At 41.1% G+C, this 27,512-nt stretch overlaps 2 protein-coding genes and 1 long non-coding RNA gene across 3 annotated transcripts; all 3 read left to right on the forward strand.

Moving 5' to 3' along the window:
• Positions 1-8,641: 8,641 nt before the first annotated feature.
• On the forward strand, positions 8,642-9,203 carry LOC146621832 (C-C motif chemokine 21-like). The gene is made up of 3 exons (XM_085366911.1): positions 8,642-8,702; positions 8,841-8,955; positions 9,101-9,203. The coding sequence occupies exons 1-3, from the start codon at positions 8,642-8,644 to the stop codon at positions 9,201-9,203; spliced, it is 279 nt and encodes a 92-aa protein (XP_085223037.1).
• Positions 9,204-17,037: 7,834 nt separating this feature from the next.
• Positions 17,038-19,955, forward strand: LOC146621833 (C-C motif chemokine 19-like). The gene is made up of 4 exons (XM_085366912.1): positions 17,038-17,183; positions 18,105-18,228; positions 18,335-18,449; positions 19,675-19,955. The coding sequence occupies exons 1-4, from the start codon at positions 17,120-17,122 to the stop codon at positions 19,702-19,704; spliced, it is 333 nt and encodes a 110-aa protein (XP_085223038.1). The 5' UTR covers positions 17,038-17,119; the 3' UTR covers positions 19,705-19,955.
• Positions 19,956-21,479: 1,524 nt separating this feature from the next.
• LOC146621834 (uncharacterized) lies at positions 21,480-23,055 on the forward strand. Its single transcript, XR_014906600.1, has 3 exons — positions 21,480-21,616; positions 21,694-21,764; positions 22,509-23,055. It is a non-coding gene; the product is annotated as an uncharacterized LOC146621834 (long non-coding RNA).
• The last annotated feature ends 4,457 nt before the right edge of the window (positions 23,056-27,512 follow it).

The raw sequence follows: 27,512 nt of genomic DNA on the forward strand, positions 1-27,512 counted from the left end.
GCAGTGTGGGATCATCGCCACAGGGAATGGAACAAGAGGCAGCTAACATTTGACTGACCTTCAAGAAGAATGGAGAACTATTCCTGAATATTACTTTTAAAAAAGAGAAAAGAAAAACTTACTCAAGAGAGTTCAGGCTGTGTAGAAGAATAAAGGTTCTCAGTCATCCAGGTCATGGTTGTCTAAAGAGCTTGGAAAGAAAAGCGTCTGGGTGGTCATATCAAATACTGACTTTCAAGCTCGCTGTACAAACTCTATTGTTCGTTTTAGCAAAATATGAAGACATTTTCAACATTGTCTCTAACTACAATATTGTAACTCTACATGAAACATCCAGTGAAGAGTCCTGATTGCTGCAGATACTTCAAACCATCCTGCTTTCAGGTTTTTATCTGATTCATAAAACACTGTCAATCAACTGTCATTGTTCAGCTACATGAACTGCTAAAAACTCACCCACGGAGTACTAAATGCTGGAAATACTTTTGTTTACATTTTTGTCAAGGGTTAGATAAGAAAAGCGATACTAATCTCGTATTTGACCAATCTTGTCATCTGTCTTGGCGTATTTTCCCAACCTTCAACTATTCCTTCAAATCTTGACATCTGGTGTTCGCTGGGTTCAATATGATGCTGACAGAAAAACCGCCACGTTTGGGATGCCAAAAAAAGTTTTGAAACTACGCCTCTTGGCCAAACGATACCAGAATCAAAATGAAAGAAACCACCTGAACACTTGCTCCTTAAAGTAAAGGTATCCAGCAACTCTGTTGTGCTGTGGGGGCAATCTGCAATGATGGTTTGCCTCTATTTCTCAATGAAAGAGTTACCTCAAAGTATAACTAGAGGGGGCAAAAGTACAGACTTCTTTACATAAGTAGAAGTACAGATACCTGTCTTAAAAATACTTGAGTAAAAGTTGAGGTACTGAAGCAACTTTTTCACTCAAGCAAAAGTGAAAATGTACAGGTTCTTGTACTTGAAGGACGATTTTACCATCTATTCTAATGCAAAGGTTATCTGAACCTTTATATCAATAATAATACAATAATAGTCTGTCAACATAATAATATAATAATATTAGTTCATGAAAATGCAAATGTTATTCCAATCAAAATTATAATTCTCACTTCAAATCTGTCATGCAGGACACAGCAGTGAAAGTAACCATTTGCCTACATTGTAGAGGTGACTTTGTCTCCACAACTAATCAGAACAGGGAGTAAAGTTAAGGGTTAAAGTGAGATTCAGCAGTTGTTGGAACCCTAAGGTCTGCTGTACTGGCCGAGTACAGACCACAAGCAAAGGACTTCTAATATGAGCTCCTGAACAGGCTGTGATCAGCTGACCTGCTGACCTTTGTGGATTTACACAGCTGAACTCAACAACATGTAAGCAAATGTTTCGCACCTTGGCTGATTCCCATCCCCTACACTGTACCACGTTTATACCAGACTGGATAAAGTTGGTATAAAAATGGCATTCAGTGAATGAATCTAAGCATCGTCAGCTTAAATGCAAGTTAATAGCTGCTACATTTGATGTTAATTAACTGTAACCATGAGCTCCATAGCCACTGAGCACACCGCCACAGTGCTTTACTACAAAATTCACCACATTAGTATTTTCAAGCAACGCTTGAACCCATATGGAAAAGATCTATATAAATCTTATAAGTTTTTACTATTTCTTTTCCATATGGGAAAAACACAAAGTATGTATACTCTAGTTTATTTTGCAGGATGAAAATACATAATTTATAAAAACATATACATACATATAGAGGTTCCAGATCCAAAATGTGATTAAAATGATGACATTACATTTTTGCAGTTTGTCAAATGCCACCGAGCATCCTTACCTTTAAATCCAACCTCTCGTTTCCTCATTGTCCTGACTTTCTTACATGTTTCTCCATCTTTGAGTGAAGTTATCGTGCACTCTCCCTGAGAAATCTAGCTAGGCCTTTTAGCTAGCAATACACTGTGACAAACTGCACACAAACAGTTTGCATGTTTGCTGATGTTTGCTGAGCTGATATAAAAAAAAGCTGTATTTGAAATTACCTCCCAGTTAGTAAAAAACGTTAGGAGTAAAAAACGTTAGGAGTAAAAAACGTTACTCTCTTTATGCTCGCTCCTCTTTGCTAGCACTAGCACTAGCTAGATACTGAAGATAACTTACAAACAGCTGGCACAACACCAGCCGCTTTAATGCTTCACTCTCTAGTAGAGGCCCAGAGTCACCTTCAAGTTGTTCTCTAATGATACCTGTAGAACATTGTGGCCCAACACCTTGCTAATGCAATTTAGATACTCATCAATTTTCTTCTATTTATCCAACTCAGGAGGAAGCCTATACTAGCCTTCATAGGATGAAGGTTAGTGCACATGCTGGTCAAGCACAGGGCTAACACGGAGCGACAAACACATTCACATCTATGGCCAATATAAACCTGCCAATTCACCTAACCTATGCATTTTTAGGACTGTGAGAGGAAGCTGAAGTACCCAAAGAGAACCCATGCAAGCACAGTACTTGTACTTTTGTCCTCTGACCTTAAAGCCCGGGGGTTCAGGAATAGCTTCCTGTTGGGTTTTAAAAGTTGAATGAAAGCAATTTCATATGTGTCAAAGTGGGGGTGGGGGGGTAAAGTGCAGCTGTTAAAACACATAAAGCATAAACTAGCTGTCTGCACTTTCAAGGACTGTCCCAGCTGCACTCATTCTCTTAGCCATGCAAGAAGAGTCTGATCAGATTTACTGCCATATGTTTGCTTTGATATTTATTTATTTAACAGCCCTCTGCTGTTTGCTCAATTTTTTTTGCCCATGTTTAACTTCACTCCAAAATAGATCTTAACTTGCATTCAAGTCTACTCCCGCTTTCCTGTAAATCACGTGGTTTTTGGACTCGCTTAACTCCTCAACTCCAATTTTTTGCTCTGTGAGAATTGTATTCACGAAGGCCTCATTGTGCCAGGAGAGGAGGTGAATGTCCTGAGGGGAGGAGCAGTAAATGCTTTCACAGATCGAGCCAAAATAAAGAAGCTGGTGCACATCTTTTGTATTTTTGACATGCAGGACTGATTTTGTTTTGTACCTTTAATCCTCCACTTATTTAAGACCTGTGTCAACAACAAATCAAACAATTTGAGCTTACTGGAAGGGGATGACTTTACACAAGATCATCACACAAAATTACCTTCAATTCTATACAGCCTTTCTTCTTTTTTCTCTTTGTATGATCCATTCAGCAAAAAAAACGTTAAGATGAGCTTTGTTAGCAATCAGTTCTCAAGTTACCAGAAAATGATTAAATTAATCTGACACGGTGTGATTAAAGTGTCAACTTTCAGCGTTATGCTTTCACAAAAATATTTACATGACCTGATAATGAATTAAAGCCACTTCATACGCACTATCCTCATATGCTCAAAAGTAATCGGACGAGAGGTCCCCTGTTATTCAAATAACAAAAAACAAAGAAAAAATGTTGAAACTGTAGTTCATAGCTGTTCTCAGGAACACTCAATAAAAAGTCCAGAGGTCCAAAGTAAGGGAGGACATCATTAGCCTGAAAATGTTAAATAAGTCTATAAAAGAGACTTTAAAGGTGGCTAAATCAACACTGTGCTACATCTTTAAAAAGAATGAATGCACAGCAACATCGAAAGACCTGAAAAACCACAGAAGACAGCTAAAGTATGTCATAGCAGAGCTTTTTCCTTGCTTAAGAAAAAAAAGTATAATATTGTCAAAGTCTGTGTCAAAGACACTTTCATAAATGTACAGAAAGATTATAACAAAGGGCAAACCACTGGTTACACTCTACAACAGGAAGGCCCTAACCCTACGTGCAGACAAAACAAAGATTATTCAGATGAAGAGAAACATCGTCCGAATCGTATCACATCATCTGTTAAACATGGAGGAGGCAATGTTGTGCTATGTTATGGGCATTTATGGCTGTCAGCAGAAACAGGTCACTCTTGTTTATTGATGTTGTGATCATCTCAGCTTCAGTATCTCAGTTTACAGACTAATGTTTTATTTTTCAATGTAAGAGCTGCGTGAGTCAGAGTAACATACAAATACTAGCAAGATGTGAAACTCAAGGCCACCCAGTGGTTGAGTCACCCTACTGCCCTGTCCACTCTCGAAATAAAGGCTAAAAAACAATGTATGCCTATGAGGAAGAACGGTCATGTTTGTCCTCCCTTAATACTGCAAAAGCAAACAAATCTATGATTTTGACACTTAAAGCTGTCACTCTCAGCCTGTGTACTTTGTATAAGTCTACACTTGGTAAGACAGATCCTTAGGAAGTGTTTAATTAGGGCCAGAGCCCAAAACACCAAACAGGTGTGGAGTGAAATGTTAAAGTTTTTGAGTTGCGAGCAGGCTCGGATCCAAACCTTAAGTTAGTTTCGCTCTGAGACATCCAGATACACATCGATACACTCCATCAATCTCCGCTCTGTCTACGTTCCCACATGGTACGACGACACAGCTGATGTTTCACACCTGATATGTGGCTGCATGGGAGCCTGCAGGGCCTGCGGCTGTCTATGACTAACTAAACATCAGTTTGGAATGTCGGAACGATGAATGGGAAGAGAAATATCTTTTGGTACTCTTAACGCTCACTTTTGGCAAAGACTCCGTTTTGCAGTTTTAAACAGTCATGTGTGGATTTTGCTGTGTGGGTAGTGCAGGCATTATTGCTGGTATTAATATTAATATTAATATTTGCTAAGCTACAGAGAAAGGTTGCATGCTCTGGCTCCAGCCAGGGCATTTGTGTAAATATTGCTTGATTGATTGAATTACTTCATGTGCTGCAAGAAGTACTTCCCTCAGCAACAATATAACAGAAACCACGAGTGGTCAAGGGAAATTTTCTGTTGCTTCTCTTGTTCCAATTAAAAACAACCCCAGTTCCAAAAAATTGAGACATTGTGTGAGATGTAAATAAAAACAAAATCTCACAAACCCAGATTTTTTCCACAACAGAACAAATCAAAACTCTCTAAACATTTGATTTGTTCTCTATCTCGTCATCTACAGTACATAATACCATCAAAAGATTTTGAGAGTCTTGAGAAATAAGGGACAAGGTTGAAAATCGATGTTGGATGCTTGTGATCTTTGGCCCCTCAGGCAGCACTGTATTAAAAACTGGCACAATTCTATCACGGAAATCCCTGCTTGGGACAGGAACTCTTCCAAAAACCTCTGTCTATTAACACATTTGTCCATGTTATTCTCAAATGCAAGTAAATTGCAAGTAAATTTGAACATGATCCAGAAATGCTGCCATCTTCTCTGAGCCAACGTCTTTTAAAATGGACTGAGACAAACTGGAAAAGGCACCATTAATGCTAGAAAGTTTTAGACAAACATGCTCCCGTGCACAGAAGTCGTCTTTCTGATTTTTGGCAAGATGCTAAACCGCATCTGTTACTCGAGCATGGCTTCATAGTAGAAGAGCCTGGGTGCTGAACTGGAGAAACTTCCTCCTGACTCATTTCTTTGTAATGAAATGTGGTGCTTTTAGAACTCACAGCTTCTTTCACAACAACATAAACACATGACCATTAACTCTGCATGTATGTGTAAAACTTCAGAAGGTCAACACGCAGATTTAAGGAAGTGAAACGTTTACCAACATGAACACACAAAATGTTTTTTGGAAAAAGGATTTAAACCATTTTCATGTTTGTGTATAAGGAACTGTGAGACAGTTGGGGGGAATACAGACGGGACCATGAGTATCTTATTTTAAATTTTGCAACGCACAAAAACTCTCAAGATGTGGTTGCTTGGCAGGTGAAATCCAATGGGAGCATTTATGCAGAGTTTACAGTGTTTTATGCAACATGCTGGCTCTTATTCTGCAAACTCTTTGTTTTCATACATGGTTCAAATGGTGTTTAGGTATTGACTTTATTCTTTTTTTACACAATGTGATCTTCTTATTCTAAACGTTCATTTGTACGTGCAAAGCGCTATACAAATACAGGCCATTTACCATATGAAGCAAGCCCGATACGTCTGAGGAGGAAGCTTTTTAGAGAGATCAGACTAAACAAAAGCTGTAAGCTGCAGGCCACAAAACCAAGATAATAACTTTCCTTAATCTTAAGGTAGGATAATCTTGATTCATCGAATGCAACTAGTGGAGACAAGGAAAAAAAATAAACAGTAAGATTAATGGGGAAACCGGTCTACACTACTTCCTGTGAAACAAGTTAAGCTTTGCGTCTCTCCACAGGCTTTGTAAAAGTTGCATCACTCCTGGCGAAACCCTCTTTTCTGGCGGGAAAGGTTTGGCTGCTCTTGTGCAGCAAATCCTGCTCTCCCAGATCGAGATCTAGTGTTGGATGCATGCACACACAAGCATAAACACTCAGAAGAGAACACAATAAAGCGATTGCCCGTACGCATTCCATGAAAAATCCCCGAACCGCACAGTGAATAGACGGATCCCAACGGCTAAAGTTTGGGGTTATTACTGTAAAGACAAGATTAAGATGAGATATTTACAACTTTCCACTTCATGCAATTGTTTGTGTTGGAATTGTAGACTGATATCTTTTTGTAGACATGCCAAGAGCATGGTTTGGGAGAGCAGTTTCCCAAACCACAAAATGATACTATCACTATGCAGGTCTTCACACCTCAGTGTAGTGGACGACAATTCTGTTCAAATCTAATGCACCTAAAGCTAAAAAGGCCCTAAAGGCAACACTGAATAATTTAAAAAAGGTATTTAAATTTGCAGATCCATCTGCAAAGAATAGATTTCAATAAATACATTTAAGGACATTATAGGAGACTCTGCTTGAACATTCTTGCCCCTGTTTGGCCAACAATATTCGTAGCTTTAAATATTATATTCTCCCTGTTTCTGAATCTCACTCTTGATCTTCTGCACAAATAAACTTTTTTTGTGCATTTGCACATGTGTTGCTGTTTGTGGAATCACGGCTGGTTGAACTGCTGTTTATCTTGGCCAAGACAGCCTTGAAAATGTTTCTTCAAATGAAGAAGGCCTGAATGTCCATGGGCCTTTTGTTCCATCTGTGCCTCTTGGGTTTTCTCCAGGTTTCTTCCCACAGTGCAAAGTTAGTTTAAACGATCTTTCTCCCCATATGGAAAAGATATATATAAATCTAATAAAGTTTGTATCTGTCTTGTGTGAAACTTGTATGAAAAGCATACAAGAGTGAAAACACATACTTACTAAATCAATATATGAAAGTGGCCACTTTCATGAGTAAATCATATAAGCCTTATATGATTCACGATATGAAGTAGGCCACATCTTATGCAAGTCTTTTATAAGTTTTTACTTTTCCATATGGGTCAGCTGCCCGTCGGTGCAAGTGTAGTCTCCATGAGTCTCCAGTGGTTCATAAAACTACAATAATACTTAATTTCTAATTGAAATCAATATTGTTAAAAGCTGTAAAATAAACCTAAAGCTTTAATGAGGTAAAATGAGCACAGAATTCTCGAAGCTCTGCCAGTGCTGACATGCAGCCAGTGTGAAAACTGAATGTGTTCAAACACAGCTCACTTCAGAGTCAAACGTGGCATCACAAGTGAGACCTTTTTTTGTTTCGAGCATGTTTGAAAGCAAATGACGCACAAAACACTTCTTAGCTTCCTATTTGACTGCTTTTGTGTTATGAACCAAATCTGATAACTTTGTGTCTGAGTGTTCCCTCCATGTATGACAAACCATGTTGTGTAGTTGGTGCTCCATGTGCTCATCCACTCAATGATGCAAATACCTGAGCTATATAAGTTTTGCAAGAATTGTTTGGTTTTGCAGAAATGTGTCGTGTTAACCTGCTTTGATATGTTGTTGTTACTTTGTAGTGTAGTGCACCAAAATAGCCTAAAAACAATTTGCAGTCATGATGCAGCAGCACAGCTGTGGATGCAGATATCAGCTAGTTCCCCCCTTTTTAATATTGCTTAATAGAAGCTTAAATTACACATGCCTGAGCTTTCTCCAGGATTTCCACTTGAGCAGACACTAGTGTGCTTCTCACCCTGTGAAAGGGAAAATAGGCTCAGGTGACCTGACTTTGTTTAGGGGATGAAGATGGATGGATGTTGCAATGTTTCCATCCAGTTTTACATTAGTTGCAGAGAATCTCAGAGTCACTGCTCTTTGTCTTGCACTAGTGGGTCACCTGCACTGACTGATACAAGCTAATCCTCAGACTTTTATTTTCCCAAAAATCAGAAGACTCCAATTTATTTGATTGCAAAATCTTTCCTTTTTTGTAACATTTGCACAAAACATACATGAAAAAAAGACTCCTGCTTGGTGTCAGGAAAGCATGTGGGAAAAAAAAAAATACTCGTTAAGTTTCTTTGGCAAGAAAACCAAAAGTCAGGAGGAGTTAAGCCGTAATTGTCCTGCCACGTGCCAACATTTCCTTGTTGTTGTGCCAACTTTCACCCATTTCCAGTCAATGAGCTGAGAGAACACTTTCAGTTTCGCCTGCTCACCTGTATAAATGCACCTGTAGTTCTCCTCCTCACACCATCGCCTCCTCTGCTCTCCTGAAGAGACTCGCTCAAGCAGCCAAGCCGCAGCAAACCTACGAAGAATCAGAGACATGGCTTCCCGAGTTGCAGCTCTGCTCTTGCTGGGCGTCCTCTGCTTTAGCTTTGCATCAGGTAAGACAGAGAGAAAACAGGTGCAGACTGCATGACATCTCTCAGATTTAGACTATCACATGTATAAAACTCTTCTGCCTGTTAAACTGACATTGGTGTGTGTCCTTACAAGTCTTCTCTTGTAATTTCTCCCTGCAGGTGAGATCGCAATGGACTGCTGTCTGCAAGCTATCGACAAACGTCTGCCCTCCAAAAACATCGTGGACTACATCATTCAGGAAGCTGGGAAAGGCTGTCAAATAAGCGCTACTGTGTAAGTGTCAAACACGTGCACAACATTCATGCATATGTATTAAGTAGTGAGTGTATTTGTGCAGGGTTGCTTTCCTAAAGACCCACAGTGCCTGGTTTACCTGTATTTGCCTCATCTCACGTCATGATCTCATCTGCTTTTTCAGGTTCATTACCAACAGTGGCAGAACTCTGTGTGTCATCCACCCCAGCCAGAAACCATGGGTGAGAAATCTCATCAATATCGTGAACAAGAAAAAGCAACAGTAAATGAGGTGAGAACGAAGCGATTTCCTCACTCCATCACATGTGATTTTTAAAAGTTATTCCCTGTGCACCGGCTAATCAATGAATCTTCTGCTTTTTCTTAGATGAACAAACTCTGGGAAGGATGGATGGAGACAACCAGATCTCATAGTCTGTGATGGCAATGTTGCACTGTAGAAGATTAAAACCTGTTAGAGCGATTACGGAGAAATCATCATTTCATCTTATTTATAATGTTGTCCTGTATAAGCTGCCATGCCTCGGCCATTGGCTCAATATATAGCTACATGTGTTTCTTCTGTTTTTTTGTGGTGACTGCGGTGAAACTGTGGTGAAACTCGAACTCTGAGACGAGCAGCTGTGGACGTCTCTTTTTTCTTTCTTCCTTTTTGTTATGAATGATCCACAGAAATAGAAAGATTTGCCTGAACTTGCCCTGGAACTGACAGCAGTGTTACAATCCTGTTTCTGTCAGTGTCTGTGAATGACTCGCATTTCTGTTTTTGCAAGAGCTTGTACAAAATCTGATGACACGGCTTGTATATATCAAACGTATTGTAGAGAGTTATCCCAAAATAAACTCGGATATTATTTTGTAAATTCTAGTTGCTGTCTTTTTATTTATGACTAAATCGTCTGTTTCTCTAACAAATCATTTAAGAAAAGAAAAACAAAAGTTGTCACGTTTTCTAATTACACACACACACACACACACACACACACACACACACACACACACACTTCATTCACACACCAGAGAGCAACGTGGGATTCTGTATCTTGCCAAAGGAAATTTGCCATGCAATTCCAATTCCTTCTAATTAGCACATGACCTGCTCTTCCTCCTGAGCTACAGCAACGCCAAAGTAAAATTCAAAGAACTAAAAAGCCCAAACAATAAAACAGAATAAAACGATAACTGAGAGTGAATGAAAACAAACTGAGCCATATGTGCTCAGATAAAAGACGTGTGATGGTGGAGGGAACATGAGTTCCTTATCAGGGTGTATTTAGCGGTATCTCACTCTGCACCTCTGTGAGCGCGATGTGTTATCCAGCAGCCACACAGATGTTACCTGCTGATATGTGGAACTGGTGTCGTGCCAGAAGAACTATGAACACACACACACTGAAGAACTGTTAAAGTGGACCAGTTCTCCTCATTTCCGAGATCATATTTCTATACTAGAGTGAGTTTACATGATTATGATCAAAGCAAACAAAACAAACTCCTCATATACTGGGTCTTGCAGCAGAAACACGTCCTTTAAGCTGTCTTCTGATTTGCTTGTCCTTGCAAACAGAAGGTCAGAACAGCAAGCTGCTGAGTGTTCTGTGCTTACAGCCACAGCTGTGGCTAACAGCTAGGAGTAGAATAACCATCTACAATTGAGTGTTTTGGACTTTTGGAGTATTTGCACATGACCTAACCTCTTTCCCAAAAAGTAGATTCTGTTAATCTGGACGTCGGGATGAACTGAATCTAATCAGAATACTTACAGCAGGCAGCACGCTGATGGCGCATGCGCACTTACAAAGGAACCTTCTGACCAAACTTTACACAAACAACACATTGGGAAGACATGTCAGAGAGGTGGGCTGATAGGAAAAGACAACGAAAATACATAACATGAGGTGAGGTGAGAGGAAGAGAAAAAAACTCCACTCAGAGTGAGCTCCTAATGGGAGAACAGTTTGATAACAGAAAAACCCCACAAAAAGCACATGACTGTCAATACACCACAGAAACACAAGACAAGCAACAGGGACGGGTAAAAGGGTGAGAGACAGCGCATCCGGTCCTGCAGCATGTCTGCGCCGGTCCAGTCGACCTGCCATCTGACCCGGGAGGAGAAAAGCATCGAAGGCGTTTGGAAAGGGGGGTGTGAGTGTGTATCAGTGTGTTTGTGTGCGTGTCCAGAGTTCAGCTGAGACAGTGTCCTTCACCCTGCCAGGCTAAGCAAACAGTCTTCCAGCCGACCCAGGTGGCCTTGCGTAGGATAGGAAGAAACCGTCTATCCACAGTCTGTTATCAGGGTGTTTTTGTTCAGCTCCGGCCTTGAGACCACAGCTGGCGCAAAAGCGGTAGCCGCATGAAATGCTGGTTTTTACTTTAGTGCGAACAACTCGTGTGAATTTCAAAGCTGTTCTAGCATTTAGATAAACATCTAAATGTCAGCTCGAGCTACACTTGTCATCCTTTTTTTAAATGTGATGTTGATGATGTGTGAGAGGTTAGTGGTGGTTACAGGTGTTTACCCTTCTTGTTGCTGCTTTGCTTGTGCGTACACGTCTTTTACAAAGTGTGCCTCCGACTCTCACGATGCTCGCCGCTTGAAACCAGTCTGCTCTGCATACATACTGTAGTAAGTTGGTTCACATACATAACAGTAAAATGTGGTTAATTGTTGCTTGCATTTGTGATTTCCTCATGCTTCAATGTACAGCTCTGGGCAAAAGTTCCAAGTGTGTCAGACGTCTAGAATTTTACCCCTTTAGCGAAGTATCTCATTCAAGATATTTAAATCGACTTACCACACACCTTAAAATGTTTACCAAGAAGAATCGACGTCGTTGTGTGAGGCAAATAATAACTGGAAAAGGTTATTTTTCTCTTTTTTACATGCATCTCCTTTTCTTTTTGGTTACAGTTACCATTATATTGGTTTTGCTGTTTCTGTGTAGTTTTTCAGGCCTTTGGGGTTTATTATCGTTGTGTTTATTCATGTGGCAATAAATGATCAAATAACAGCTGTTTATTTAAATGAAAATGTTTGACAACGCCACTTCCAGGAAGCTGTGCCTGACAATTTATGAAACCTTCAAATGGAAACTGGAGTTGGCCTAAAGACTCGACTGCTGTAAGTGTAAGTGACGAATGACTGGCGGTAAGCATGCTGAACATTTATGAGAATCCAGGCTGGGATTCAGAGGGTCTGAAAACAGGAAGTGCTTCCAGCTCATTTTGACCATTTGACCTGCTCGTAACAGAATCTCTGTGCTCACTTTAAAACTGTCCAGGGAGCCAAAGATCAGCAGTTCACGGCATTTCTTTTGAGTTTCCCACAAGATACATGATCTGTATAACTACAGACCACCCAAAAAGGAAACACGCTCCTGGGGGGGGGGAAGCACTTACTCTGGTCAGATCTGCTACAGATGTCCTTTCATAGCAAAACTAAACGCTTCAGATTTCTGTTGACTTTCACTCTTGTCTTATCGGTAACTAAAAAACCCAAACAGTCCAATCTGAGACTTTCTCCAAACTTTACCGTAAGTGTGATTTGTAAACTGACTCAGTACTTCAGCATGCTTTAGGATTGTTTATCTTTCAGGTTTGTTTGCATTTCAACTTGGTTTCTTCCATCAGATTTCCATTTTCAGACACAATCTACCTCAGTGTTCATGTTTTGTTATCACTTCCATATCTATGAAAGCCATATCTGGTTTATCAGGAGTTAGAAAATTCCCAGGTTTAACTACAACTTGGACACAGACTGGTAATCACAGACCGCATATAAAAACATGTTGCAACAAAATGAATTTGTATTACTGTGGGGCCTTTACCTTACAATATAAAGTGAGGTGAGTGTTATTGTGATTTGGCACTACATAAACAAAACTGAACTGAATTGAACTGAAAACCATCTCAATATTTTGTGCACCAACATTTTAAGGATGGCCATCACCATCTTGGTATTTGAAACCAGATTTGACCATATTGGGATGAGAGGGTGGAGTTATTAGCTCAGTTATCAGCTAGCATTTGCAAGCCTGGTTAGTTACAGGATCGATCAACAGGACATGTTCCTGTCATGGACTCTGTTACCAAACAGTAACCAGACGTCTGACATGTGAGTGCAACAGTCAGCTGTTTGTGAGGGCTGACTGCTCTCTGGAGGATGCTGCTAAAAAGCTTCTTTCAGCTTCTCCTTATTTGCAAGGAGCACCGAAGTGGATGGATGTGCATAACTGATGCGCTTCCTGATGCAGCCCTATGAAGGAGTATTAGGGCCACATTAAGAAAAAAACTGTTGATCATTTGGAGATTGAAGGCAAAATTTAAATCATGGAGATTACAGTTGTTGTTGCCACGGCTGCTAAACCCCTTGTGAAAGCGAGTTATTGAAAGCAACTGATCAACCATCTTGTGATAGAACATACATCCTCTGTATTGCACGAGCGTTCAGCCATCGATGACCTCGCATCCGTCCATTACATTTCATTTTGTACAAATCCCCTCTTGCAGGTTTGTGTTCTTCTGTCTGACCAGATGCAGCTTTCTGCACCATGGTTTCGTGCATCATGACACTGTTTATGTGCTAAAAAAAAGTTCTTCCTTGTTACTAAAACTGATTCTCGATTTCATTACAGCAGCCGTAGCAGTTTTTCTTGAAATGCCAGCTGTAACCTTCACATCTCTAAAATAAAAGAAAGTATTTGGGCCCCATTTATTCTGGACGTCTTGAGAACGCTCCATATGAAAGTGCAAAAGAGTGCGATTTCAGTGACATCTGCAGCACTTTATTTTCAGCCCATGGCTTGGATGTTTTTAATTCACACTGCAAAAAATGACATCAGCGTGGTATTAATCACTGTGAAAAAGTGGGCAAAGGTAAAAGGTGAAAGTTTTCTGAAATGAGTATGGATGACCTCTGGCCTTGTTTAACTCTAATCTTCATGCCTACCTGCATCAATAACCGTGCATAAACTATTCTCGTAAGCATGTCTTCAAAGACACATTGCAAAAGCTAAAACATGTCCTTTCTTGTTCATGCAGGACGCAGATTTATAATGAGAGACTTTTTCCAACACAGTCCTTTCACATGGACTACTTAATGGAATCCTGCCAGAGGCTATAATTCAGGCGTATCAACTGTTTAAAAACGTTCCTGTAAGTGCTTCAGCAGGGAAAGTCCAAACACTGCCACCCAGCAGGTTACAAGAAACTGAAACTCACTGGAATGACACGTGAGAATCAGTGTTTACTCCTGTTAATGCATTAAGACGGTGGTGCAAGCAACTTCTTATTTCCTTCAACAAGTTGTTCAAAAGTAAGAGGTCATCAGTCTGTCACAATTGTTCTAAGTTCCTCAATACTATAAGGGGGGAAGAGAAAGCTGCTCTTTACAGACACCACATTCAGCTGCAGCGGTATCTGTTTCACTGGAAGTACAGCTCTTCCATGGAGGTATCATTTACGCAGGAACAGATCAACGAGGAAGTTTACAACAAAGTGTTGTAATAATGGGAATCTTTATTCTTATCGCAGGTCCTGATTTGATTGTTTCTGGTCAGACAAGTCTACAGCTGAAAAGTCAAATAGACCCTGAGGGTACTTCACCTCAGGTTTGAAGAAAGCTGTGTTACAGGAGGCTAAAGCGCTCTCTGCTCAGAGCACTGTTTCTTATCTCAAAGTTGCTTGTTTTCTGTATTCCAGCTAAGCTATGCTGAAGGACATGCATGTTTATTTAAAATAACAAAAACCATCCATGCATCAGTTTCACACATATCAGCTCAGTTTGAGGCTACCAGTTAATCTAAACTCGTGTTTTTGGACTTTGGGAGGAAGCCAGATTAGCTTCACAGAAATGGGGAGAGCATGCAAACTCCACACAGAGATGCCCCAGATGGGATTTAAACCAAAGCCCTTCTTGCTGTAAGAATACAGAAATGTGCTCAGTGCCAACCTGACACTAAGTTTACTCTATTCCACAGTCACCAGTCAATCCACTGGAGCACCTTTGAGATGGAATTGGAGATTATCATCATGAACGTGCAGCAGACAAATCTGCAGTCACTGTGGGACGCTATGATGTCAAAGTGGAATAAATTCTCTGAATCCTGGAAGCCACGAATAATTAAACTGTCTGGTTAGATTAAACCACACTGAGGAAACCGTTGCTGTGAACTGGCACTAAAACAGATAGAACTGAATTAAAAGTCAGACAACATTTGAAAAAGAGACGTCCCAACAGCCCTCTTTTCATTTCTCTTCTGCTCAACATTGGTCTGCTCCCTTTACTGGGAAGGAACACTTCCATACATAATTCAAAAAATTATTGTTGCACAAAAACCCACAATTTCTCAGAGACAGTTGGGATTTTGGAAACATCATCAGGACATCAGTTTGTGCCACATTAATGTGAGGTGCTATAGCGTAAGTGCGACAGGCTGGTGACCTCTGGGAGGCCAAGAGGATGCACAAGTCTCCCTAACCAGAGGATTGATGTCCCAGTAGTTTTCATGTACAGGCAGTGCACTTTGGGAAACAAATGTGAAAATTTAAATTGAAGGTTACATAAGAAAATGTGCAAAGGATTTGGTTCCAGTCTGTAAACATGTTTTTAAATGCGTGAAGTTGGGCATTTTACAGCGAGGGTCTGTGGAGGTTGACTTCCTTTAGGAGCCAGCGTCCCATGATTACTGCAGCTTTTTGACGTCGGTGTTAGCTTTGTTTTACAGCACAGGAGTTGCCACTTTGGTCCTCTGCACATGTAGTGCTGTTTGTAGATGATGTGACATCAGTTAAATCGATAAGTTGAAATAGATCGTTAGTGAAACAGGCTCTCTACGCTCGTCTACACGAGGCATTTTATAGAGCATATTGCAGCCGTGTCAGTTTATTTTATTTGAAACAACTTTAATCGACTTTAAACTTTAAACACATTTTGACTTTATTCTCAAAATGAACAACAACGGTTCTATTTTTCAAATGTAAATGTGGTCCTGGTACTCCTTCAGGCAGAATTATTATTTATTTTTTTAAAGTGCAACAAGCACGACTACATCTCATTCAACCAGATCTGCAAGTACAACCTCTGCCCTGCGATTGCTAGGAAACACCCCACAGACACCTGCTTCATGGTAGAATTGAACTCAGGACCTTCTTGCTGTGAGGCAGCAGTGCTAACCACTGTGCCACTATTCAGTTCTTGGTCCTTGCAGTGTCTGAGCTGCCATATCCATGAATTACTAACCATTTTTAGAACTTAATAGAAGTAAATTAAATGTCCTGCCTTATTTTTAAAGTTGAGCTTTTATTTCACTTGTGTCCACACCCTGTGCTTCATAGGTTTGCTTTAAGCTATGCCTTATCTAGTTGTACGTGAGCCCAAGTCCACTGGATTCAGCACACAGCGATACAAGTCAAATGGCAAGTCAAATCCTTTAGTTGTTTCTAATCTATATGACCGAAGCATTTAACTGTACTATATTTGCTCTTGTTACTTTAATATCTCCATAGAAGCTGTTAAACAATATGGGAAATGTCAGTGGACACTGTGACTGAGAATACAGTCCAATGTGGTCCAGTGGGGCTCCCAAAAGCAGACTACAGCTATTTATTTATTTATTTTTATCAATTTTTAAAGTCAGTGCAAGAGTCACATGTTTGTGTCTGCAGGGTTTCTCTCCTGTCACTCCAGCTGCCCCCCACAGTCCAAACACATGCACTGGTTCGGTAAACTAGTGGGTGTGACTGGCTGTTTGTCTTAGACTTCGACTTCTCCACCTGCGCAGACCTGAGTTGGATAAGTGGAAGAAAATGGACGGATGCTACAAACTCCTGGGGTTTGATCAAATGTGTGCTTAATGTTATGTCTGATTAATTTCATCTTGTTATCGTCAACAGACAGTGCCAAGAAACAGCTGTTAAAGCTAAATAAAAGAGGGGATTTTTCTTTGATTAAGAGGGAAGGGTTTAGGAGAAGTAGAAACAGGAAGAACAAAGTGGGATGATGAAAAGTGAAAGTTTGAACAGGCCGGTTGCATAGTGCACGGTTCCTATATAAGGAGTGCTGCAGCAGCAGTCCCCTCACTTCCTTTGCCACAGTAGTTGTTGAAGGGAAGAACAGGCTCTGCATCAGCGCATCTGTCTCCAGAGAAACCAAAAGGCAACTCTTCCTGCAAGACCAGACATGGCTCCAAGGGGTGATGGCAGACTCTTCCTCTCCATCCTTTTCATCGCTTGTTACTGCACAGGTGAGTTTCTCCCAGGCATCCTCCGGTGCCAAATCTTTTTATTTTCTATTCATGCATTTTCATCTCAGGCAGAAATATGAAATGAATCACTGCAAAAACATGTCTGTAGGCTTAAAGGGATGCAATGTATCTTTAAAAAATAATCACTTGAAATGACAAATAGAGAAAGCAGTAATCCTAAATATACATCTGTGGTTCTGTAGAATTTGAGTTTTACGTTTGCAGAGATTCCTGACAAATGCATCTCCAATTGTTTCTGCTAGATTTACAATTTATGAATCATTAAAGAGCTGAACAAAAGAGGACAGCAAAGTCTCGTGCAGGATGTAGAGATGAGGGTGACATCCAGTAAAAATATAGTAAAATGATGAGCAGAATATTAAGTAAATGTGAAAATTAACTATAAATATGCTGATAAGCATTGTTTATCAGTGCAATGGCAAAGGTGTGGCAGTGGCATTCCCCTCGCCTTGGTGCATTCTTTGTTGTAGGTGAAAGCTAAAGTTCAACTGTGGAAAATCCCTGTCCAGTGACAAAAGCGTGCCATGCCCCTGGGCGTGTTCGTCACTCTGGGGACTGCATCCTAATAACTACTAATAAGTTGCACGCATGTAGTGCTGAACAAACCTTTCCTGGAAATATGTTCTTTAAATATATAAAAGTAGTAATGATGAAAAATGATGCAACTAAAAAGAAAAATCTTAAAAACTATGAATGAAAAGAGGCAAATATACGAACCTGATATGTAACCTGACGCTTAAAAAACTATAACAGCTGTTTTCCTGTAAAACCTCACAGCTCAGCTGGACTGAACCTACGTCACCTTATCCTTCACAAACATGACCTCAGAGACAGAGCATGTGTTCGTGGTTTCGTTTTGGAGCGTCACCTTTTGCTGACACGGTCTTCTTTGTGTTTCAGTGACGCTGGCACAGGTGCCCGTTGACTGCTGCTTGAGTGTGGCAAAAAAACCTATCGGGAAAGGTCTCGTCGCAAACTACCACCATCAGGTCCAGGGACAAGGCTGCGCTATTGATGCCACAATGTAAGTTCTGATGAGGTGCAGTGGATTATGTATGTAAGGGATCAGGATATAGAGACATGCTGCTATCACAAGCTCATTTTGACCTGAGTGATTTGTGTTCTGGCAGATTTCTGTCCAGAGGTGGCCGGACAATGTGCGCCCCCGTTAATGAAAAGTGGGTGGAAGGTCTGAAACGCCACGTGGATCAGCTGAGGAAATTCTGCAAGAAACAAAACTACACGGTACGTTCACTCTACTCTGCTTCTCAGCAAGATAAACTCTTTAGATGTTTTTAAACGAGATGGTGACCCTACTTAAGCGAAATACACTTGATTTGAAGGAATAGTGCCGCTTTTTAGGAATGTAAGCTGCAGTTTTAAGAAGACTGCTTATGTGCGCTGAACAGGTACTCCCAGAAAATCATCACATCAGTCCCACTGTGTGAAACTTATCTTCAGGCAAAGTTAAAACCAAGCAGTGAATTTAAAAGTCCAAAGGTCCAAATTTTAAATCAAATCAAAGTCTTTTTAATATTAAAACACCAGAACTTACACCCACCACCTCCTAACATGGACTTTCTACATCAGTAAGATGTTAGTTTAATCTCCTGCTTCATCTCCAATTCGTCTCCTTTTGCTTTCTTGGGTTAATGTTTTGTCTGTGACGAGCTTCTGGATATTTTTGGGGGGATGGTGCCTGAAACATCTGGATTTCAATTGTTTTTATATCACTGAACAGAGGTCACTTTAGGCCTGAAGGTTTAGACACTGAGGTTAGAAGTCAGGCCAAGATGAGTGTTATGGATAAAAAATAACCCTTAAACAGATGTTTATTATTTAAAATTGACACCAGTGCACATTTCACATGCACTTATTCTTATTTTACAATATAACATTTACTAAGCAATACAATAAATAAATAATAAATAATAACATGTCTTCAAATAAAAACACCAGAAAAAGCTGCAACGTATTAAATAGTGAGATTTAGAAATGTTAGATCATATATATTTGGACTTTATGCTGTCGTGGCATCATCAGTTAAACTCCTCACAGACTTTAACCAAAGCAGCCACATGTTTCAAGCCTCATTTAATTTCAAGTGTTTTGAGGCCAATGAACTGTTAAACCGCTAATCCTGATACTGGTCATGTGGTGGTGCTCACCTCTCACCTTCAGCTGTTTGCTAGGTGCACATTGTTACCCTCTGTGTTGCTTTTGTGATAGATAGTTGGTTATTTTTAGAACACTCTCTTTTATTCCTCGCTAGTGACCCGTACGTTTTTATCTTAGAAAGCACAAGTCGAGACACAAGCTGCAATCACTTAATCGCTGTTCTTGCACTCGACTGGATTACACAAGAGTCCCCTGTTACTGTGTCATTAGGCACCATGCTTGACAAAACAGGAAGTTAAAGCCGTGGTGAAAATAATGACCTTGGGGTTTCTGAACATTTGTATTCCTACAGGGCAAACGCTGCACTGGAGTGAAACCCTAGTGAATCAAACGTTGACCCTTCAGCCAGAGCAGTGGTTCCAAGTCAGCGAGGAGAAAGATGGGATCGACCACAACATGAATAAATTAAGAATTTAAGCTTAATATGAAAATGATCAGCTATTTTTCTGCCTACTAAAACAATATCTTGCCTTTTTTATGTAACTATCAATTTTATGAAAGACAAAATATTTTGAAGGACGTTATGTTTTGTATTCTGTGTGTTTTGTTTTAGAAGTAAAGGGTCTGTGATATCGGTACATGAAAAAACTGAAAATGTGATTGTTTGTTTAGTGTCTGGTTCGCTAAGCAACTTAAAACTCAGGAACAAGCAGTTTGTTGGTCATATGGATTTATGTGAGTGTTGATATTATCAAAATAAAGCTTCCCCCCCAAAAAATCCAAATCGTGCCTGTGTTCTTTGTCGATGATGCTCTACTCTCTGTTAAGACTGAAAATGAGTAAATGACCTTCACTACAATGCTATAATTCATCTTAATGTAGGTATATATTCAGACCCTGGCTTATTTAGCTTTACAATAGGGGCTGAACCCATGTTCATAGATGTGTTCATAGACATCTGTGTGGAAAATATTTGCCCCTTCTTTATTTCTTTGCATATTTGTCATATTAACATGTTTCAGATCATCAAAGAAATGCTATTTTTGCACTAAAGTGTTTGGATGACTGAGAATGACTCTTTCACATCTCTGTGGAGAACTTTTGGCCGATATTATTGAGAAATTTCCACACTGGAGAGTTTTCTAGCATGGCCAGCCTACTGACAGTCACACCAAACCATCTGAATATGATCTCATTGTTGAATCATGAACACTGACCTTAACTTTGACAAGTGGGATCTGCAGTCCTCACTCTGCCTTCTGGATGAGTTGTTGATGCACTCCTGTGGATGGTGGCTCTCAGCACCTTAGAAATGGCTTTGTAACCTTTCCGGACTCATAAATGTGACTTTATTTCTCAGCTCTTCCTTTAGATTGTGATGTGATGCTTTTTGAGATCTTTAAGCCTGCTTCAGTTTCTCAGGCTCTACTCCAGCGATTTCTTGGTTCAGCAGGTCTGGCAGTAATCAGGCCGGGGTGTGGCTGGTGAAATTAAACTGGGTCACAGTTAATTCCTGATCTGGGGCAATTATTTTTCCCACATGGGGTCAGCTAAGTTTGGATAGATTTTCCTTTGATAAATTAAATAATGTTTTTAAAATATGCATTTTGTATTTACTCTGGTTAGCTGAATATCAAAGTTAGTTTTGATATTTTTTTACAGGACTGTAATTAGTGCTTTGAACATCTTCACAGTTTCTTTAGATGACTCATATAATGAATCATAACTGCTTTGAAAATATGATAAAAGTGCTTAAAAGCGCTTGGTTGGTTTAACCAGCCATCATTTAGCTGTGGGAAGGTTGGAACCCATCCCTGTTCTCATAAGGTGGTAGGTGTGGCACATCCTGGACAACGATGCACTCTCACATTCACACCTATGGTCAGTTTAGAGTTTCCAGTAAACCCAGCATGTAGAAGACAGAGTTCTGAGAGCTTAAACTGTTTTGCATGAAAACTGTATGAATATCCACGAATAAATCAAAATGACTGCAGGTCAGAACACACGAAAACACACACACTCGTTTTTATATCTTAGTGAGGACATCTAATTGACATAATGATTTCCATACTTGAACCCTAACCATCGAAAACGAATGCCTAATGTAACCCACATCAGATTTGTGGGTTGTGCTGCTGCATAAGGTTGGAGGTGTAATTTTCCCTCCCCGCCGCTAGGAGGCGAGTATGCCTTGAGATGACTTTCTGTTAGTCAACATTTCCTGTTGTGGAAGCCATTACTCACGAGGCAACCGCTACTCACGAGGCAACCGCCAAATTAGCTGAAAGATCCTGGTAAGAAAAACTGAAATAAAAGTTAAATTCGCAATTTATCTTCACATACTAGCTGTTAACAGATGGCTATTTATTAGGATCTGAGATCTGTGAAATACGGCCGTGGGAAGCTGCGTCAGCTGGACGAGCTATCTCACCACGAGCTCCGGTAAGGGATGCTACATGAATGTTAGCACCATAAAGACATGTAGTTGACTGCTGTCAATATATTTTCTGCTTTAAAAAATAAAACCAGTCGGAGTTGTGATATTTATGTTTAAAGTACTGTAAGATCACTGATGTGCAGATGTTTAATTTTAAGTGCTAAAGTATACATTAGAATGTGCCCAGCTAACCGCTAGTATTAAGTTACTGCTTAGCGATCTCTGTGTTCTAACATTACTGTGATTCATCTGAGTTTGTTAGCTTTCCAAAACGTTGGAGAAGCAGTAATATTGTCATGTAGTGCTTAAATGCACCCTTTCAGTTTTGTTGACTTAGAAGTTAATTCATTTGATGAAGATGCAAAAAGTTCATAAAATGTGATTATAAAATGTGAGGGATCTCATTACCCTGTTGATGTATTAATGTTTAAAGAAGTTGATATATTTTTCTGAGAAATAATTCAGGTTGAAATATCTGAAAAAAGAAGAACAGTTAAAAGCAAGCTGTTAAAAGGATAAATATGGGAGAGTGAATCTTATAAGTTTATTTATTCCCAAAAGGGTAAATATAAGGTATATTTTCTGTTGCACTAAGACCTTGTGTGATGTAACTCAAATTATTTTAGGATGGTTGAGACATTGTATAACTAAAATAATTTGTTATACTTGAGCAATACTTGACTGAAAGATGAGTGATGGAAGAAGAATAGATAAAATAGTAATGTATGCACTCTGCACTGTGTGCATAGATTGGTTTTTGACCAGGACTGGATCATTTGAGATCTGAACCCTGTGGGTTCAGTGGCGAGCCAATCCCGAGAGAGTGACTGTCGACGGACCCGAGTGCGGTGTGGCCAGCCGTGGGATCCATCTTCAGCGAACCTCAGGACTATTACTACCTTCCTTGATACAGATAAGACTAACACTTTAAAAATCTACCCGGGTAGTGTTAGAACCAATGGACAGAAACACACACAAGGAACTCTAATTTCTCTTTCTAAAGAGAAGTGGACTGAGCAACGGGAGCGGAAGCTCTTTAATTGAAACTCTTTGGAGAATTTCCTTAAAGAGGATGTTGTTTTGATTTTATTTTTGGGCCCTTTAATGTGCGTTTGTGCACTGTAGGAAGCCGGCTTTAGACAGGCAGGGTTTGTAAACTTTACAACTTTCAATACAGTTTCTACTCAAATCACATCTATTCTATCATTGTGTGGTTCCTTCTCTGCTGATCCTTTCAAGGCTCCATAGTCTTACCTAGAACTTTCTGATACTGGTCCAAAGTCGTCGAGACAATAATTTAATGCATATCTCATGTTGTTTAATTGTAATACCTGTTACAAAAGTGGCGAGCCAGCCAGGAGCCTAGTTAAGTGTCAGCAGTGAAACATATCTCAAGTTTGGGGAATTGTATAAAAAAAAAAAAAAAAGTTGTTAAAAGTTGTTTGTCATTGCCAAAGATGGAGTTCATAGCTAACTCAGGTATCAAAGTCCCTAATGCAGTGATTGTAAGTGGGTTGCTTGAATCGCCAGAAGATGAGGAGATTATAGACTTTCTGAAGAAATTTGGTTCTTTTAGGCTTGTTTCAGTAACTGATGCTGAATCAGAGTTTTATAAAAACCTGATTATTGAATATCAAGATGGTGCCGCCATTGAAGCCTTATCTTCTCTTTTGCCTTACACACATGAACTCAAAGAGAACCCAAGTGTCAGGTATCTCGTTCAAGCTTTGGCTAGCATTTACACTACGAAGGTTGGCTGCAATGTTACCAAAACCTACCTCAATGAGATAAAGAAATTGGCAAAATTAAGTGGGAAAGACTACGAAGAAGTGCTGAGAGACATGATGTCAGAGATCAGTGAGGCAATTGGAACTGACAGCATTGATGAGGCATCTGTAGCCAAACCGTTCGACACATCTCTTGAAACAGTTGAAACCTCAGAGCACCGGATGTTCAGAAGTCCCTCCTTAACAGATTCCGGTCAAGATTGCCCCAAACCAAAGCCACCCACCATCCTGAGGCAAAATCTACCCATCAGGGAGAGTGACCTCCATCCACCTGAAGTTCAAAAGGTCATCGTTGAACACATTGTAAGGAAAAGTGACTGTAACACATATCCACATTTTCCCATCAAGCTTCACCCATTTTCAGGAAAAACCCCAAGACCCAGTAATGAGACCGACTACGACACATGGCGATCACATGCTGAGCTTCTCAGGAAAGATCCCACTCTGTCCAATCTTCAGAAGTCTCGGAAAATGGTTGAAAGCTTGCTCTCCCCTGCAGCAGATATTGTTAAAAGGCTAAGTCCTGAAGCTACCCCTGAAACTTACCTTCAACTGCTGGATGCAGCCTTTGGAACTGTTGAAGATGGCGAAGAACTTTTCGCCCAGTTTATGAACACTCTTCAGGATCCTGGTGAAAAGGCTTCGTCTTACCTCTGCCGCCTCCAGGCTGTTCTAAACCTTGCTGTTAAGAGGGGAGGAATTGCTGCTGAAGAAGCAGACAAATATATTCTCAAACAATTCTGCCGCGGTTGTTGGGACAACATCTTGCTCTCTGACCTCAACCTAGAAGAAAAGAAAAGTCACCCTCCAGCGTTTGCAGAGCTCCTGTTACAGATCCGTACTGAAGAGGATAGACATGCAGCCAAAGTCACACGCATGAAGAAGCACCTCAGCTCAAATCGACAGCGGGCCATTACTAGCTCGCAAAGCACATGTGCCTGCAGCCAGCAAGTAGTGATCCCACCCGAGTCCAACACGTTGGCGGAACTCAAACAGCAGGTCGCATCTCTTCAGAGCCAGCTTACCGCATTGATGTCAAAGAAACCCCAAAAGACCTCGAAACCCAAGGGGAGCGCTGAGCACACATCCAGCCAACCACTACCACCTAAACTTAACCCTAGAGCACCAAGCTGGAAGTCATCCAACCCAAAACAGAATGCAAGGCCAAAAGCCTGGTATTGTTTCAAGTGTGGTCAGGATGGCCACATTTCCTCAACTTGCACTAACGAACCAAACCCCACTCTCGTTGATGAAAAAAGAAGTCAGCTAAAAGAAAAGCAGCGTCTTTGGGATGCAACCGACCATCTAACTCCCAATGAAAATTTTTAGATGTAGCCTCAGTTGTAGGGCAAACTGAGGCTGTAGCAACTCACCAGCGCCCTGTTAATAAAGACGCTACACCTAAATTAAGTGCTGCTTTGAACCAGTGTAATGTCAGGAAACACCTTTCGAAGGTTTCCCCAAAACTGATAGGTACAAAGAGTACATGCCAAGTGATGATCCAAGATAAACAGTTTAACTGTCTGATGGACACAGGTTCACAAGTGACTACGGTTACCAAGTCCTTCTTTGATCAACATCTGTTCAAAACACAGATAGAGCCACTGTATGATCTATTGGAAGTTGAAGGTGCCAATGGGTTACCCGTGCCTTATTTGGGCTACATTAAAATCACCATCACCTTCCCAGAACAATTCCTGGGGAAGGAGTGTGATGTCCCAACCTTGGCCTTAGTGGTCCCAGACAGTGGAACATCTGGCTTTCATGTACTGATTGGTACTAACACCCTTGATGTGGCATATAACATGCACAAAGAGAAAGGTCCAGTGATCCACCACCCTTCAGCAGATGGCTACAAGACTGTGCTGAAAGTATTACAACTGCGACATGAACAATGTCATGACAGTAACATTGGAGTGGTGAGGATGCATGGGAAAGACAAGAAGGTTGTTCCGGCTGGAGAAACTGTTGTTTTAGAGGGAACTGTAGCAGTCAAGGGACTCCAGTCGGAGAAGTGTGCCATTGTGGAGTACCCTACATCGTCTCTGCCTGGAGGACTTCTAGTAAAGACCTGCCTCCTTAACATACCGACCAGATCCCCATGCAGGCTACCAGTTGTGATTTCTAATGCGTCTGAGCACGACATCACTATTCCGGCCAAGAGCGTGATTGCTGAGCTCAATGCAATCCAGGCTATTCTACCGCACAAACAGAGTGCGACGGAGGGTCAGGAGCCAACCAAGCTACCTGGATCCAAGTCCCCTGATCAACCTAAGCTGGTCTTTGACTTTGGGGAATCTCACATTTCTCCAGAGTGGAGAGACAGAATTGTGGAAAAGCTAAATGGCATACCTGAAGTCTTTGCCATGAATGATATTGACTTTGGGAGGACAGGTAAAGTAAAGCATCACATCAAGCTGTCTGACCAAACACCATTCAAGCACAGGGCCCGGCCAATCCACCCAAACGATGTGGAAGCCGTCAGAAAACATCTTCAAGAACTTCTTGATGCTGGAGTGATTCGTGAGAGCGAGTCTCCATTTTCATCTCCTATTGTTGTGGTCAGGAAGAAAAATGGTCAAGTTCGCCTCTGTATTGATTACAGGAAGTTGAACCTGCAGACAGTGAAGGATGCGTACGCACTCCCAAGGATGGACGACACTTTCACAGCACTCTCTGGTTCCAGGTGGTTCAGTGTTCTCGACCTCAAGTCTGGTTATTACCAGATTGAGGTTGATGAAGCTGATAAGCCCAAGACTGCCTTTGTCTGCCCGCTTGGTTTTTGGGAGTTTAATCGCATGCCTCAAGGAGTGACGAACGCCCCAAGTACCTTCCAGAGGCTGATGGAAAAGTGCATGGGCGACATGAACCTGAAGGAGGTTGTAGTTTTTCTGGATGACCTGATAGTCTTTTCAAAGACTTTAGAAGAACACGAAGCCAGACTCATCAAGGTTCTCAACCGGTTGAAGGAGTACGGGCTGAAGCTGTCTCCAGAAAAATGCAAGTTCTTCCAGTCTTCGGTTCGTTATCTGGGACATGTGGTGTCGGAGCGGGGAGTGGAAACAGACCCAGAGAAGATAGCAGCATTAAGGACCTGGCCAGTTCCTCACCGCCTAAAAGAGCTGAGAGCCTTCTTGGGATTCTGCGGGTACTATAGGAAGTTCATCAAAGGCTATTCAAGCATAGTAAAGCCTCTGAATGACCTGACATCGGGGTACCCACCTGTTCAGAAGCATCCCAAGTCAAAAGACAAGAGTGGGCAGTACTACCACCCAAAAGAACCATTTCTGGACCGTTGGACACCCGCTTGCCAGCAGGCCTTCGAAATGATTATAGACAAACTGACAACATCCCCAGTTCTAGCCTTTGCAGATCCCACGTTGCCCTACATCCTACACACAGATGCAAGCTCCACCGGCCTCGGAGCGGCCTTGTATCAGGAGCAGGAGGGGCAGCTGCGTGTTGTTGCCTACGCTAGCAGAGGGTTATCACGTAGTGAATCCCGCTACCCGGCTCACAAGCTTGAGTTCCTGGCATTGAAGTGGTCTGTGACAGAGAAGTTCAGTGACTATCTGTATGGCAATCAGTTTACGGTGGTCACTGACAGCAATCCTCTCACTTATATACTTACTTCTGCCAAGCTCGATGCAACCAGCTATAGGTGGCTGGCTGCACTCTCCACCTTCTCTTTTAAGCTCCAGTACCGCCCTGGGAAACAAAATGGAGATGCTGACGCATTGTCGAGACGCCCTCACGGCAATCTGCGTGATGACCTACCATCTCAGAAAGAGTGGGACAGGATACGTCGTTTCACTCAACATCACCTATCTGACCCAGGAGACATTGAAGTGGTTAATCCAGAGGTCGTTCAAGCCATTTGTGAGAGACAACTTATCTATTGCACCGACAATGCAATGGACTGCGATGGTAGTATCTCCCTGGTTGAAAGCCTGGCCATTTCTGCAG

The sequence above is a fragment of the Diplotaxodon limnothrissa genome, linkage group LG12 (assembly GCF_057381915.1).
Source record: "Diplotaxodon limnothrissa isolate DT_005_m linkage group LG12, D_limnothrissa_male_GT1.1, whole genome shotgun sequence".
NCBI lineage: Eukaryota > Metazoa > Chordata > Actinopteri > Cichliformes > Cichlidae > Diplotaxodon > Diplotaxodon limnothrissa.